Here is a 13,284-nt window from a genome sequence, read left to right as displayed (position 1 = left end):
CTAAAAAATATATATAAATATATATATCTATATGGTGCTTTATGATGGAAGGTATGATATACAGATATATATATGTATATAGATATATGATGTACAGTAGTCAGTATATAGTAGTAGGGATCAGTACAGTGGTTGCATATAGCGATAGGATGCATAGCCAGTATATAGTGGAAGGAGTCAGTATAGTGGTTGGTATATAGTTGTAGGGGTAAATATAATGGTCAGTATATAGTGGTAGAGTCGTAGTCGGTATAGTGGTTGTTATAAAGTGGTAGTGATCGGTATATAGTTGTAGGACTGGAGTCACTCAGTATATAGTGGTAGGGGTCAGTACATTGGTTGGTATATGGTGATGAATGCACTGTTAGGGGTAAATTTACTAAAGTGAGAGTTTTTAGAAGTGAGTTTTAAAAGTGATGTTGCCCATAGCAACCAATCAGATTCTAGCTATTATCTTCTAGAAGGTGCTAGTTAAATGTTAAATAGAATCTGATTGGTTGCTATGGGCAACATCTCTTCTAAAACTCACTTCTAAAAACTCTCACTTTAGTAAATTACTTGGTGGTACCAGACATCTTTGTCTATCCATCCTACGAGAAGGGGCAGGAGCAGTGCCAGTAACAAGGTATGCTGGGGACTAATTCTTTGAAGCTCCACATGAGCAGGATAATTCCCTGGTCAGGACTCTGGCAAAATGGCGCCGTCCTCGCCGGGGGACAGAAGTGTCTGTGTCGCCTTAGAGACGGAGCTCAGCCATGTGATGTCATGAGCGGAAATTACGCTAACAATTTGAAGTTAGATCCCGGGAGCGCCGGTGAGTGCAGGAGACCGGACGAACCGCGGGGAGACTACAGGTGGTGGGGTACCGGGTCATGGAGGGTGAGGAGTAGTCTAGGATTGATGGAATTGGTGGTGTGGGGGGAGGGATCTATCTGCAACCGAAGCTGTATGCGTGACTAGTGGTGGGGGGAGCTGTATACGTGACTGTAGAGGTGGGGGAGGTGCTGTATATGTGACTGTAGAGGTGGAGGGAGCTGTATATGTGACTGTAGAGGTGGGGAGGTGACTGTAGAGGTGGGGGGGGGGTGCTGTATATACGTGACTGTAGAGGTGGGGGGAGCTGTATATGTGACTGTAGAGGTGGGGAGGAGGCTGTATATGTGACTGTAGAGGTGGGGAGGAGGCTGTATATGTGACTGTAGAGGTGGGGAGGAGGCTGTATATGTGACTGTAGAGGTGGGGAGGAGGCTGTATATGTGACTGTAGAGGTGGGGAGGAGGCTGTATATGTGACTGTAGAGGTGGGGAGGAGGCTGTATATGTGACTGTAGAGGTGGGGAGGAGGCTGTATACGTGACTGTAGAGGTGGGGGGAGCTGTATATGTGACTAGAGCTGGGGAGGAGGCTGTATACGTAACTGTAGAGGTTAGGAGGAGGCTGTATATGTGACTGTAGAGGTGGGGGGAGCTGTATATGTGGCTGTAGAGGTGGGGAGGAGGCTGTATACGTGACTGTAGAGGTTAGGAGGAGGCTGTATATGTGACTGTAGAGGTGGGGAGGAGGCTGTATACGTGACTGTAGAGGTGGGGGGAGCTGTATACGTGACTGTAGAGGTGGGCGGGTACATATGTAATGGTGGGGGGCAGCATATATAATGGTGGGTCTCTATTATCCTGCCAAGTAAAAGATGGGTACTAGCAGTTGGTGGTAGAGAGTGCTGTACAGGTACAGACTGGGGAGACCAATGTACTGTCCGTCAGCTCTGTACTTATGATGTCACAGATGGAATATCTTCTGCCTCTGACTTTCTGTGACATTATTACACACAGTTGTCACATGGAACGTCTCTGTATGGCAGCACTGTTTCCCCGAGTCCCTTCAGGTGGCTGCAGCCGGAATTTCTGTGATTTGACTGTGTGTTCCTGTTGCAGAGAATGGAGGAAGAGGGTCCCAACCATCCTGTGAGGAAACCCCGTGGTCGCAGTAACCTGCTGCAGAGACGTGGCTCCAGGGATGATCTGGATGTGTCTGTGACATTTCCAGGGCTGGTGACAAGAGACGGCTGCTGCAGATTCACCTGTGAGCTTCTCAAACACATCCTGCACCAGAGACACCAGCTGCCCTTACCCTATGAACAGCTCCTCCTCTTCTGTAAGAGGCAGCAGGTAAGGGTCCATCTACCTCCCTGCCCTGTCAAATCTGCAACACATCATGCGGATCCTTCTATATTTTAAATAATAATAAACAAAGACAAGCGGGGAAAGGAATGGGGGAAAAAAAGGACATCCGTGGTCTCCAACAAACGATACAAATCGCAGACTAAGTCCAAGTGGGACAGTACTGAATTAGATCAGGCCATTAACGTCTTATAAGTATCAGATTCCTTACATTCTAGCGAGTAGAACCATGTTGTGGTAAATGTAGAAAGGCGATCCATTGCAGACCGCATAATCTCTTCCATGGTCTTATACATGTCTAAACGATTTAACCATTCTTTAATAGAAGGAGGGAACATTGATCTCTCTTTGATTGGTATAACCGCCTTGGCTGCACTGTTCATATGACGCAAGAGGGACTTTTTGTATTTAGAAATGGGCAAAGAAATAACAGCTGTCATTTTTCTGTAAGAGGCAGCAGGTATATGTCCCTGGTACTTCCTACTGCCCCCAATACCCACCTTTCTTCTTCAGGGTCCATAGGGGGTCCACAGGGTTAACCTTGGGGGTATAGCTGGATCTGGATCCTCAGGCACCGCGCAGTTAAAGCTTTAGCTCCCAGGATGCACTGGGTCCATCCTCCTCTATACCCCGAGCCACAGGCACCTCAGTTTAAGTTGGTGCCAGTGATCGCGCAGAACAAAAAAGATTGTGAGTCCCAGGGACCCCTTGCTTTAAAAAATTGGGGTCCTACTCCACTCTTTCTCGGTCCCATTACATATTATGGGGGGTGAGGGCAGGCAGCAGTTAGGGTAGAGCTTGGGGGTAATGGAGAAGCTGAAGTAGAGGGGGCAAAGGTGAATAGCAACTGGGGCAGTACTAGGGACATGGAGAGGTTGGGGGCAGGTAGTGCTGGGGGTAGGGAGGGAGCAAGGTCAGATGACAGCTGGGACAGTACTGGGGTGCATGGAGTGGATTAGGACAGGCAGTACTGAGTGTAGGGAGGGAACATTGGTAAATAACAGCTGGGGCAGTACTGGGGGAGCAAGGAGTGGGTTAGGACAGGCAGTACTGGGTGTAGGGAGGGGACATTGGTAAATAACAGCTGGGGCAGTACTGGGGGAGCAAGGAGTGGGTTAGGACAGGCAGTACTGGGTGTAGAGAGGGGACATTGGTAAATAACAGCTGGGGCAGTACTGGGGGGGGCAAGGAGTGGGTTACTACAGGCAGTACTGGGTGTAGGGAGGGGACATTGGTAAATAACAGCTGGGGCAGTACTGGGGGAGCAAGGAGTGGGTTAGGACAGGCAGTACTGGGTGTAGGGAGCGGGGCATTGGTAAATAACAGCTGGGGCAGTACTGGGGGAGCAAGGAGTGGGTTAGGACAGGCAGTACTGGGTGTAGGGAGGGGACATTGGTAAATAACAGCTGGGGCAGTACTGGGGGAGCAAGGAGTGGGTTAGGACAGGCAGTACTGGGTGTAGGGAGCGGGGCATTGGTAAATAACAGCTGGGGCAGTACTGGGGGAGCAAGGAGTGGGTTAGGACAGGCAGTACTGGGTGTAGGGAGGGGACATTGGTAAATAACAGCTGGGGCAGTACTGGGGGAGCAAGGAGTGGGTTAGGACAGGCAGTACTGGGTGTAGGGAGCGGGGCATTGGTAAATAACAGCTGGGGCAGTACTGGGGGAGCAAGGAGTGGGTTAGGACAGGCAGTACTGGGTGTAGGGAGCGGGGCATTGGTAAATAACAGCTGGGGCAGTACTGGGTGGGCAAGGAGTGGGTTAGGACAGGCAGTACTGGGTGTAGGGAGCGGGGCATTGGTAAATAACAGCTGGGGCAGTACTGGGGGAGCAAGGAGTGGGTTAGGACAGGCAGTACTGGGTGTAGGGAGCGGGGCATTGGTAAATAACAGCTGGGGCAGTACTGGGGGAGCAAGGAGTGGGTTAGGACAGGCAGTACTGGGTGTAGGGAGGGGACATTGGTAAATAACAGCTGGGGCAGTACTGGGGGAGCAAGGAGTGGGTTAGGACAGGCAGTACTGGGTGTAGGGAGCGGGGCATTGGTAAATAACAGCTGGGGCAGTACTGGGGGAGCAAGGAGTGGGTTAGGACAGGCAGTACTGGGTGTAGGGAGGGGACATTGGTAAATAACAGCTGGGGCAGTACTGGGGGAGCAAGGAGTGGGTTAGGACAGGCAGTACTGGGTGTAGGGAGCGGGGCATTGGTAAATAACAGCTGGGGCAGTACTGGGGGAGCAAGGAGTGGGTTAGGACAGGCAGTACTGGGTGTAGGGAGCGGGGCATTGGTAAATAACAGCTGGGGCAGTACTGGGTGGGCAAGGAGTGGGTTAGGACAGGCAGTACTGGGTGTAGGGAGCGGGGCATTGGTAAATAACAGCTGGGGCAGTACTGGGGGAGCAAGGAGTGGGTTAGGACAGGCAGTACTGGGTGTAGGGAGCGGGGCATTGGTAAATAACAGCTGGGGCAGTACTGGGCGGGCAAGGAGTGGGTTAGGACAGGCAGTACTAGGTGTAGGGAGCGGGGCATTGGTAAATAACAGCTGGGGCAGTACTGGGGGAGCAAGGAGTGGGTTAGGACAGGCAGTACTGGGTGTAGGGAGGGGGCATTGCTAAATAACAGTTTGGGCAGTACTGGTGGGGCAAGGAGGATTTTAAGGGCAGGCAGTGCTGGGGCTGGGATGGAGGTAGGGTAGATTATAGAGAAGCTTAAAGTAGTAGAAGTAGCTGCTGCCCTCCACCACCCATGTTATTTGCAATCACTTCGGTTATATATTAGATGCTCTTCACTGAGCATCAGCACTGCAGAGCCACTAGCCGCAGGTAGTTATCCTCTGCCTCCCCACCAGCCACAGCACCGTGTATGTACCTGTGTCCTGCTGCCGGGGCCTACCTCCCGCCAGGTGCTGGGGCCATCCGGGTGCCAGGACCTGTTCTGTCGCCGGGTGCCAGGGACGTCCTCTTGCCGGGGCCTGTCGAGGTGCTGGGGATATCCTGCTGCCAAGGCCATCCCGGTGCCGGAGCCATCCTTCTGCTGGGGCCTGTCGAGGTGCCGGGGACGTCCTGCTGCCGAGGCCATCTGGGGCCTGTCCTGCCGCTGGGGACATCCTCGCGCTGGGGCCTGTCGAGGTGCCAGGGACGTACTGCCGCTGGGGACGTCCTCCCGCCTGGGCCTGTCCGGGTGCTGGGGCCATCATGCTGCCGGGTAAGCTGCAGCATCAAGAGAAAACGCTGCGGCTGAACTTTGGCTGGCTGGCTCCACCTCTGTTATTATAGTCTTCCCTAGCCGGGCCAGGGAGACATCAATCATTCGATCGGGAACCAGGGGATTGGCCACAGCGGGACGCGTTCCTGGGGACCCACCCATTTTGCTAAAGTGTCCTCATATTCGACTAAAATATGCGCTATAGCGCGTATTTGCGAACACTGAGTGCCTGGCCACCGTTAGCGCAGGGGCCCTAAGCGCTCCTAAGCTTGTTTTATTTTATGAGTTTTCAATTTTATTTTTAAAACTCTTCAGAGCAGCAGCGTCGGACTTTCCATGGGACGTCCAAGCTGCCGCTCCTACACCTCGCCGGTACCGCGATGCCAGTACAGATCTGGGGATCGCGGTGGGACCCCAGAGTCTGTACTAGCCGGGCTCTGGAGTTATCCCTGGTCTGCTGCCGGATTGCCGGGTAACAGGTAAGCCGCAGGTCACCGCTTGCGGTGACCCGCGAGTACATGCAGCTTTTGGCCTCCGGTCTCTGGGGACAGACCGGAGGCGCTAGCGGTGGCGGCGGGCTCCCCCTCTCTGGAGGCATACCCCGCATGTCCACTAGACTACCAGGGAGTAATTTGCCGGCAGCGGGAACCGGCGTCCCGGGGGTTAAATGCTAGCCAGGGGAGAGAGCCTTCCCTCCCCTCAGCTCAGCGTGCCTTTCCGCTTGGGTGTGGCGTCACTGAGCTGTATCCGCCTGCATTCGCTACTCCTCTGAGGTCTCCGGCGGCCATCTTTTTCTCTGGTGGCAGCGTAAGTTCTTACCATATTTCTCATTTTACTCCTGCCCTACAAACATTTACTCTTCTATAAGGAGCAGCAAATGAGGGTACCCTTGTTGAGCTCCTACTCCTCCCCCCCCCCCCCCCCCCCGCCCCCCCCAATACCCGTGTTACCTCCTTGCCTATATATAAAAAAAAAAATTTTCTCATTCATCCACTAGGGGACACTGGAGTCTCAGTACAATGGGTATAGAAGTGGGTTAACCGGGAGCTGGCACTTTAATACATTTGAATAGTAGCTAGCTCCTCCCCCTCTATACTCCCCTACAGGTCAGTCTAAATTTTGTGCCCTGGGAGCTGGTTGCACTATGCAGAGCTCTCTGTTTTAATTAGATTCCTCGATCAGCAAATGAGGACATGGACAGGCAGCTCCCTGCCCCTGCCTGTCTGCATCGTTGGAGCTGCCGAGAGACCCCACCGCAGCTGCTTGCGGTGTGCGCTGGGGTCTTCAGCTACAGAGACCACTGTCTCTGGGGCTTACCTAGACGCGCTGCATTCGGCGTACGTTGCGTCCTCCACTAGCAGACCCGCCCCGGCAGCGGTAAGGTTAGTAACTCCCGGCACCCCGAATAGCAGGGCGGCCAGGAATACTATATAGGGCGGGCATCATTAATGCAGCCCGCTCAGCGCTGTAAACGGGCGCCATAGCGTAGGGGGGGGGGGGGGGCAGAGCCTAACACTGAGTTCTGCTCCTGCCTTTCCAGCATCCCCAGCATTTCCAAGGCTGGCGGCCATTTTAAAGATAGCATGCTGCTGCAAGTTGCTGAAAACGGCAGAGAGACTGTCCTGTCCCAGGCTGTGATTACACAGTGGGGTCAGGCTGCTGAAGAGACATTAAAACTGTGTGTGCACAGCCATTAATAGCACATTTACATTGTGTTTACAGCGTGCTGGTCATTGTATCAGTGCTGGTTGGGCTGGGTTAAAACATAACCCTCTATGCCCTTATCTCTTCTTACTAACAGTCTCTATGTGTCTCACTGTCCCTTCACTCTGTACTGTGTGTGTGTGTGGCCAGTGATTGGGTACTGTAGCATGACTTAAAGCTGCACATAAGATTTTCTCCTGCAAATTGTGTAGAGATTTGACACAGGGACAGTTGGCTACTTCCCTGCTGTGTGCAAACATGTGCTTCAGTGCTGATTGCAGCAATACATGCCAGGTGTTACAGGTTTAGCAGAGTCTCCTGTAATCACCTCAGCAACGTTGGGCTGATCAATTTATATCAGTCATGTCACAGCAGGAGTTTGTAGCCTAATGCCCTGTCTACAGAGCTGGAAGCTTCTCACAGAGAAGAAAGGTTGCCAAAGCTCAGCAATGGGCTAGTGCACATGTTCTTAAGATTTGGAGTGGAATAAGATCTGAGCTGGCTCAGTTGGTAGGCTTGTCCTCTATGGTGCTAGAGTCAGGGGTTCTAACCCCATTATAATCTAAGAGTCAAAGGTTCTTATCCTATGACAGACAACGTCTGCCTTCTCTGAGCCAGATTGGGCGTGTTTTTAGCCAGGTCTGTAGAAGAGCTCACAATATGTCAGCCGAGGTCCCTCCTCGTGGCATATTCCTCTAATGTCCCTGTTAGGGGACTGATACCGAATCCCCTTATGTGGGATGATCCGGAAAACGGAGGTCAGGCCTGGTTAGTATTTGGAAACCGCCTGGGAATACCTGGTGCTATAGGTTTAAAAGCCTACGGCCACAACACTCTTAACACGCCCCATCTTGTGAATACACTTTCCTGAAGAGTGCAGGAAATTATGCGATGTCACGTCTTTTAAAGAGACGGTGCTCCCTGTGCAGCTAGGAGCAGTTCTCGTCACTGCCATATTTTATTTGTACCTAGGGAATAGCTCAGGGCACATCTGTCTGGCACCCAGACAACCTGAGTTCAAGGATATAGGTACACTGTAACTTGACCCGCACTAGTCAGCTGTTGGGTCAACAGGGCTGTGGAAGCTTGGGCTACGCAGCTTGACAAGGGCCTTAAAACTGGTGTTCCGGTGGAGGATCTGGTTCCTTTAACGGAACAGATTGCAGAGTCTGTTTCCTTTTCTCAGGGAGAATTCAAAAGATATTTGGAATCTTTTCCTCTAGATCCTCGGCTTTGGCGGATGAGGAATCTAAAAGAGCTTTGTAGGCTCTTCTATTCACAGGGGAAACTCTGTTTGCAACAAGTGGTTCTTTCAAGCCACAGCTGGTAAGTACACTTATCTCCCAGCTGTTGCTCCTTCTACTCGGACTGTCATCCAGAGGAGCTCCCACAATCTCCCGTGGTTCCAGAGACAGTAGAGCCACTGCATCCTCTTCCCGGCAGTTAAGCCTCCGGCATGACATGCGGGACCCCAAGGTGTGGGCTCGCTTTCGCAGTTTCAAGCGTCAGCAGACAGACTGTTTGTTATACAAGAAGGGTCAAGACTTCTATTCCAGCTTGGTGGTAGTTCCCAAGCCGGACGGTTCAATGAGACCCATTCTGAACCTGTAACATTTCAGTCTTATTTGCGGAACTTCAGGTTCAAGATATAGTCCCTGCAGCCTGTCATTGCAGGTCTCGAGAGAGAGGCCGTGTTCATACAGTAGTTAGTACTCTGCATTGTGTCCGCAGTAACCTCGGTGCGCATCCGTGTCACGGCACCATGCCTATATCCACAGTCCTATTTGCTTTCCTACATGCAGTCGGGATTCTCAATTTCACCCTTTGGTCTTTCATCAGCACCAAGTGTGTTCACGAGGCGCAGGGCTGTAATTATGGCCTTTCTTCGGATTCAGGGTGTTACTATCGTTCCGTACTTGGACCTACTTCTCAAGGCTCCATCAGTCACAATGGATCCTGAATTTCCAACAGCCTACTCAGCGTTTGCCTTTCCTAGGGATGTTTTTGGACACGGTGGAGCAGAGGGTGTTTCTTCCGCAAGGAAAAAGTCACCTCCATCCAACATAGGGTGTGTTTGATACTGCGCCATCGCAGGGTACCAGTACTCCTGTGTATTCCTCCTCTGGGGAATATGTTTGCGACCTTAGAGTCCATCCAAGACTGGGTTCCTTACCCGTCCATTCCAACTGGACCTCATCTCTCAGTGGTCAGGGTCCCACCTTTTTCTTTACCAGCGAGTGCACTGTCACCCAAGGCTCGAATATCTCTCCTTTTGTGGCCGAATTCCTCACACCTACTGGCAGGCAAGAAGTTTGCAATGTGAGAAGGATTCTCCTCACCACAGACGCCAGTCTTGAGAGGATGGGGGGCAGTGACTCAGGGAAGACACTTTTAGGGCCGCTAGACTCGACTGTGTTAAAGACCGTGTTATATGCTCTTCAGATCACACAGCCCTGTTGAAGGGCCATGCAATCAGAGTGCAACCCGATATGGCCAAGCCGGTGGCATACATAAACAGGCAAGGCGGCACCAAGAGATTGATCTGCCATGTGGGAGGTTAGCCGAATTCTGCTTTGGGCAGAGAATTTTACAGTGGTGATTTCTGCGATTTTCATCCCAGGAGTAGGAAATTTGGAGGCAGAGTACCTCAGTCGGCAGGACATTCATCCGGAAGAATGGTCACTCAATCCATAAGTATTTCTCCAACTGACTCTGCATTGGGGTCGACCTCAGGCCAACCTCATGGAGGCAAAATTGAACAACCAATTGCCAGTTTACTGCTCCCGAATAAGGGACCCGCAGCCTACCGCAGTGGATGCACTGACAACACCGTGGCCGTTCACTAAGTGTATCTGTTCCCTCCTTTTCCGCTCATCCCTCGAGTGCTTCAGAGAATCAAGCGAAAGAAAAAAAATAAAAAAATGTCAGAGTGCTACTAATAGCTCCAGATTGGCCCAGACGAGCGTGGTACTCCCACAGATGGAGTCTGTTGATAGACGAGCCGTCGCCGCTTCCTCTACAGGCAGGTCCCCTTCTTCAGGGTCCGTATATTTATCAGGACTTAAGGCGCTTTCGTTTGATGGCGTGGCTATTGAAAGGGCCATCCTCAGGAAGAAGGGTATCCCGTCCAGTGTGATTCATACCGGGATTCGGGCTCGGAAGGAGGTTACGTCTAAACATTACTACAGTATATGGAAAATGTATGTAGCTCGGTGTCAACGCCGCAGTTCATCTCCGTCAGAATTTAAGATGGCACGCCTCCTTCTTTTTCTTCAGGCCACTTTATCAGCAGGCCTTTGTCTTGGTTCCTTACAGGTACAGGTGTCTGCGCTGTCCATTTTCTTTCAAAGAAAATTAGCCTTATTGCCGGATATCCAGACCTTTTTACTTGGAGTAGTCAGAATTCAGCCTTCTTTTGTGCCTCCTACGGCACCATGGGTCTTGGATTTGGTCCTGGTTTTTCTTCAGTCTGATACCTTTGAGCCGTTACAGAGGGTACAGATAAGGCATTTAACCTGGAAGGTTGTTCTTCTTTTGGTGCTCACTTCAGCGAGGCGCGTGTCGGAGTTGGGGGCTCTATCCTGTTGTCCACTTTATCTCATTTTCCATGAGGATAGGGCGGAGTGGCGTACGCAGATGTCGTTTCTTCCTAAGGTTCTATCTGCTTTTCAGATAAACCAACCAATTGTGCTCCCATTGTTCAAGGACGAGTATTCAACCTCTAAATACTTAGATGTTGTTAGAGCACTCCGGATTTATGTCGACAGAACTGCTCCTCTCCGAGAGTCGGATGCACTCTTTGTTCGGTTTGATGCGGTTGTTTTTATCCAGGGTCTGATTCGGACGTTATTGTTCCATTTATAACACAATTTACTTCTTTGTACATGAATGCTGTAGCTTTTTTATCTCCTTTTTATTCCAGCTCCCCTCTGGTACAGTTTATTTAGACTGACCTGTAGGGGGGTATAGAGGGAGAGGCGCTAGCTACTATTCAAATTTATTAAAGTGCCAGCTCCCGGTTAACCCACTTCTATACCCATTGTACTGAGACTCCAGTGTCCCCTGTGGAATCGGAGAAAGGGATTTATCGGTAAGTACCAAAATCCTGACATCTAATATGAAACAAGGTATGTTGACCTTTTGACTGTCAACAATTTAAACCTGTTGACCTAAATGTATGTCTACAGAATGGTGGTTGACCAAACGACCATGTCGACATTTTTAATGTCACCATGCAGAACCAGTCACCCTTCTGAGTGTCGACCTTTTATAGCACACCCAGAGGAATTGATCTGTTCAGTGGCCAATATAAAAATATAAATAGGGACAATATCAGGGATAAATCTTCACACCCTGGGAAGTTGGAGCCTGTATGTTGTTTTAAGCGAAAGACCCCCCCCTAATTCCTGCTTATCCACTTTGCATATACAAATCACAGATAAGATGAAGTCGGTACATGTGGAGTGTTCTATTAAGTAGTGCATCATAAGTGTCTCCCCAGCAGGGGTTGTAAATAGGACCCTATTTATAAGTTTTATTTTATAAAGTTATATATTTAATTAATAGGTACTGGCCCCTTTATGCGCCGAGTTGAAGGAGCGGTTAGAAATTTTATATGTGCCCTGTTTCATGGTAATCTAAGTGCCGCGATTCCTTTTACAAAGCAGTTTTGTTAATGCTCCTCCATGTGCACCCTGTGCAAGCAGCGATTGTATTGACGGTCAGTATGGATTAACTGTAAAGGGGCAGCGTTGTGAGAGCTTGACACTTCCCATCTGACCCTTTCCACTGTCTCTTCTCTCCCCAGAACGGTGAAGATATTGGAAGGCGACCAATAAAAGCGGAGGGTTCTGATTCTCGCCAGTGCCAGAGGTCCATGTCAGACTTGGCTGAATTACTATCACAGATGGAGACATTCTTCACCCTCACTGCCGTGCCACGTGTTCTGCTGCTGCTAGGGGGCACTTCAGTGAACCCCAAAGAGCTTTATGTGATTGACATGGAAAGTTTACAGCTGGGTAACGGTGATCAGAGCCTGAGTACCCGGCCCTGCCTGCGCCAGCTTTTCCATGCGCTCTTCTTAGCCGACCCATTCAGTGATCTGCGTTCTTCTCCGCTCATGAGCCTGGTGATCATGGTACAGGGCCACAGAGACTGTGGTACGGACTGGTTCCGACCCAAGATCAGCTACAAAGTGCCTTCCCGGGGCCACACGCTGACCATCAGACTGTCCTGCACTAAGCCTCAGGCCACCACGTACAGCAGTGAGGACTATATCTGGTTCCAGGCTCCCATCACACTGAAAGGGTTTCAGAACTGAGCACACTGACCCTCAGAAAACCCATTCGCTTATACCAAAAATGTCTGGGGGGGGGGGGGGAGCAGATTGTGCACAGCTCCCACCTTCATGTGAGCATCGGACACCATCATTTCCACTCAGCAAATCCTATAATGCACCTTTAACATTGGATGATGTGCGATACTGCCACTCGCTGCGTCTGTTTTTCTGTTCTATCAATGACCTAGGCAGGTGTATATGTGTGACTTTCATTATTAGACACAGGCAATACATAGGGGTGGTTGATGCCAGTTATAGTGAACAGTCTTCATGTTCAGTGGTGACAATCCAGCTGCTAGTAACCTTATTTACACACTTTTATTCTCATTTAGTGAATCTGGGTAAAAGGGCCAATATTACTTTATGCTGCAGAGCCGGAGGGAGGAGGGGATGTTACATACAGGCGCAGGCAGGAAGTTCCAGCATGCAGCCATAAATTGCATTACTACCACTTACATCATGGTTTGTCCAAGTGCAAATTCACCTTTTCAGCAGGGTTTTCGCCAAATTGTAAACCATGCCCTCTCTACCTCGCACCATCTATATATAGTAATTATTGATAATGTGACGCGTAACTCTTCTCTCCAATTTATTCATATATATTTTCCCTTCTTACCCGGTAGCCTTAACCCCCCCTCTGTGTGATACAGATCCGCTGCAGGATCATTCTGTCTGCATGAACAAAGGATGTTTTCCATGTGGTGCACAGAACACAGATTGTAGGTAACTACAGTAACGCAGCACACAGAGTGTGATCATATAATAATCATGTACTCTGAGGCGTCCGTCATACCATTATTTCCTGTGGGACCTTATGTCTGGGCTGATTGCCCCGTCAGAGAATTGTTCTAACTATCGATGTTTGAA

General features: G+C 50.4%; 1 protein-coding gene across 2 annotated transcripts; it reads left to right on the top strand.

Moving 5' to 3' along the window:
• The first annotated feature begins 608 nt into the window (after positions 1–608).
• Positions 609–12,567, top strand: MAD2L1BP (MAD2L1 binding protein). Of its 2 annotated transcripts, none has more exons than XM_088445333.1 (3): positions 609–879; positions 1,931–2,164; positions 11,887–12,567. In XM_088445333.1, the coding sequence occupies exons 1-3, from the start codon at positions 628–630 to the stop codon at positions 12,397–12,399; spliced, it is 999 nt and encodes a 332-aa protein (XP_088301459.1). In that variant the 5' UTR covers positions 609–627; the 3' UTR covers positions 12,400–12,567. The 2 variants fall into 2 exon arrangements, with proteins under 2 accessions (XP_088301459.1, XP_088301460.1); XM_088445334.1 differs by having other exon boundaries at positions 729–814.
• Positions 12,568–13,284: the final 717 nt, after the last annotated feature.

This window comes from Taudactylus pleione, unplaced genomic scaffold, assembly GCF_031769625.1.
Source record: "Taudactylus pleione unplaced genomic scaffold, aTauple2 ptg000378l, whole genome shotgun sequence".
Taxonomy (NCBI): domain Eukaryota; kingdom Metazoa; phylum Chordata; class Amphibia; order Anura; family Myobatrachidae; genus Taudactylus; species Taudactylus pleione.
Note: the sequence above shows the minus strand (reverse complement) of the source record. Positions and strands in the feature narration are given on the sequence as shown.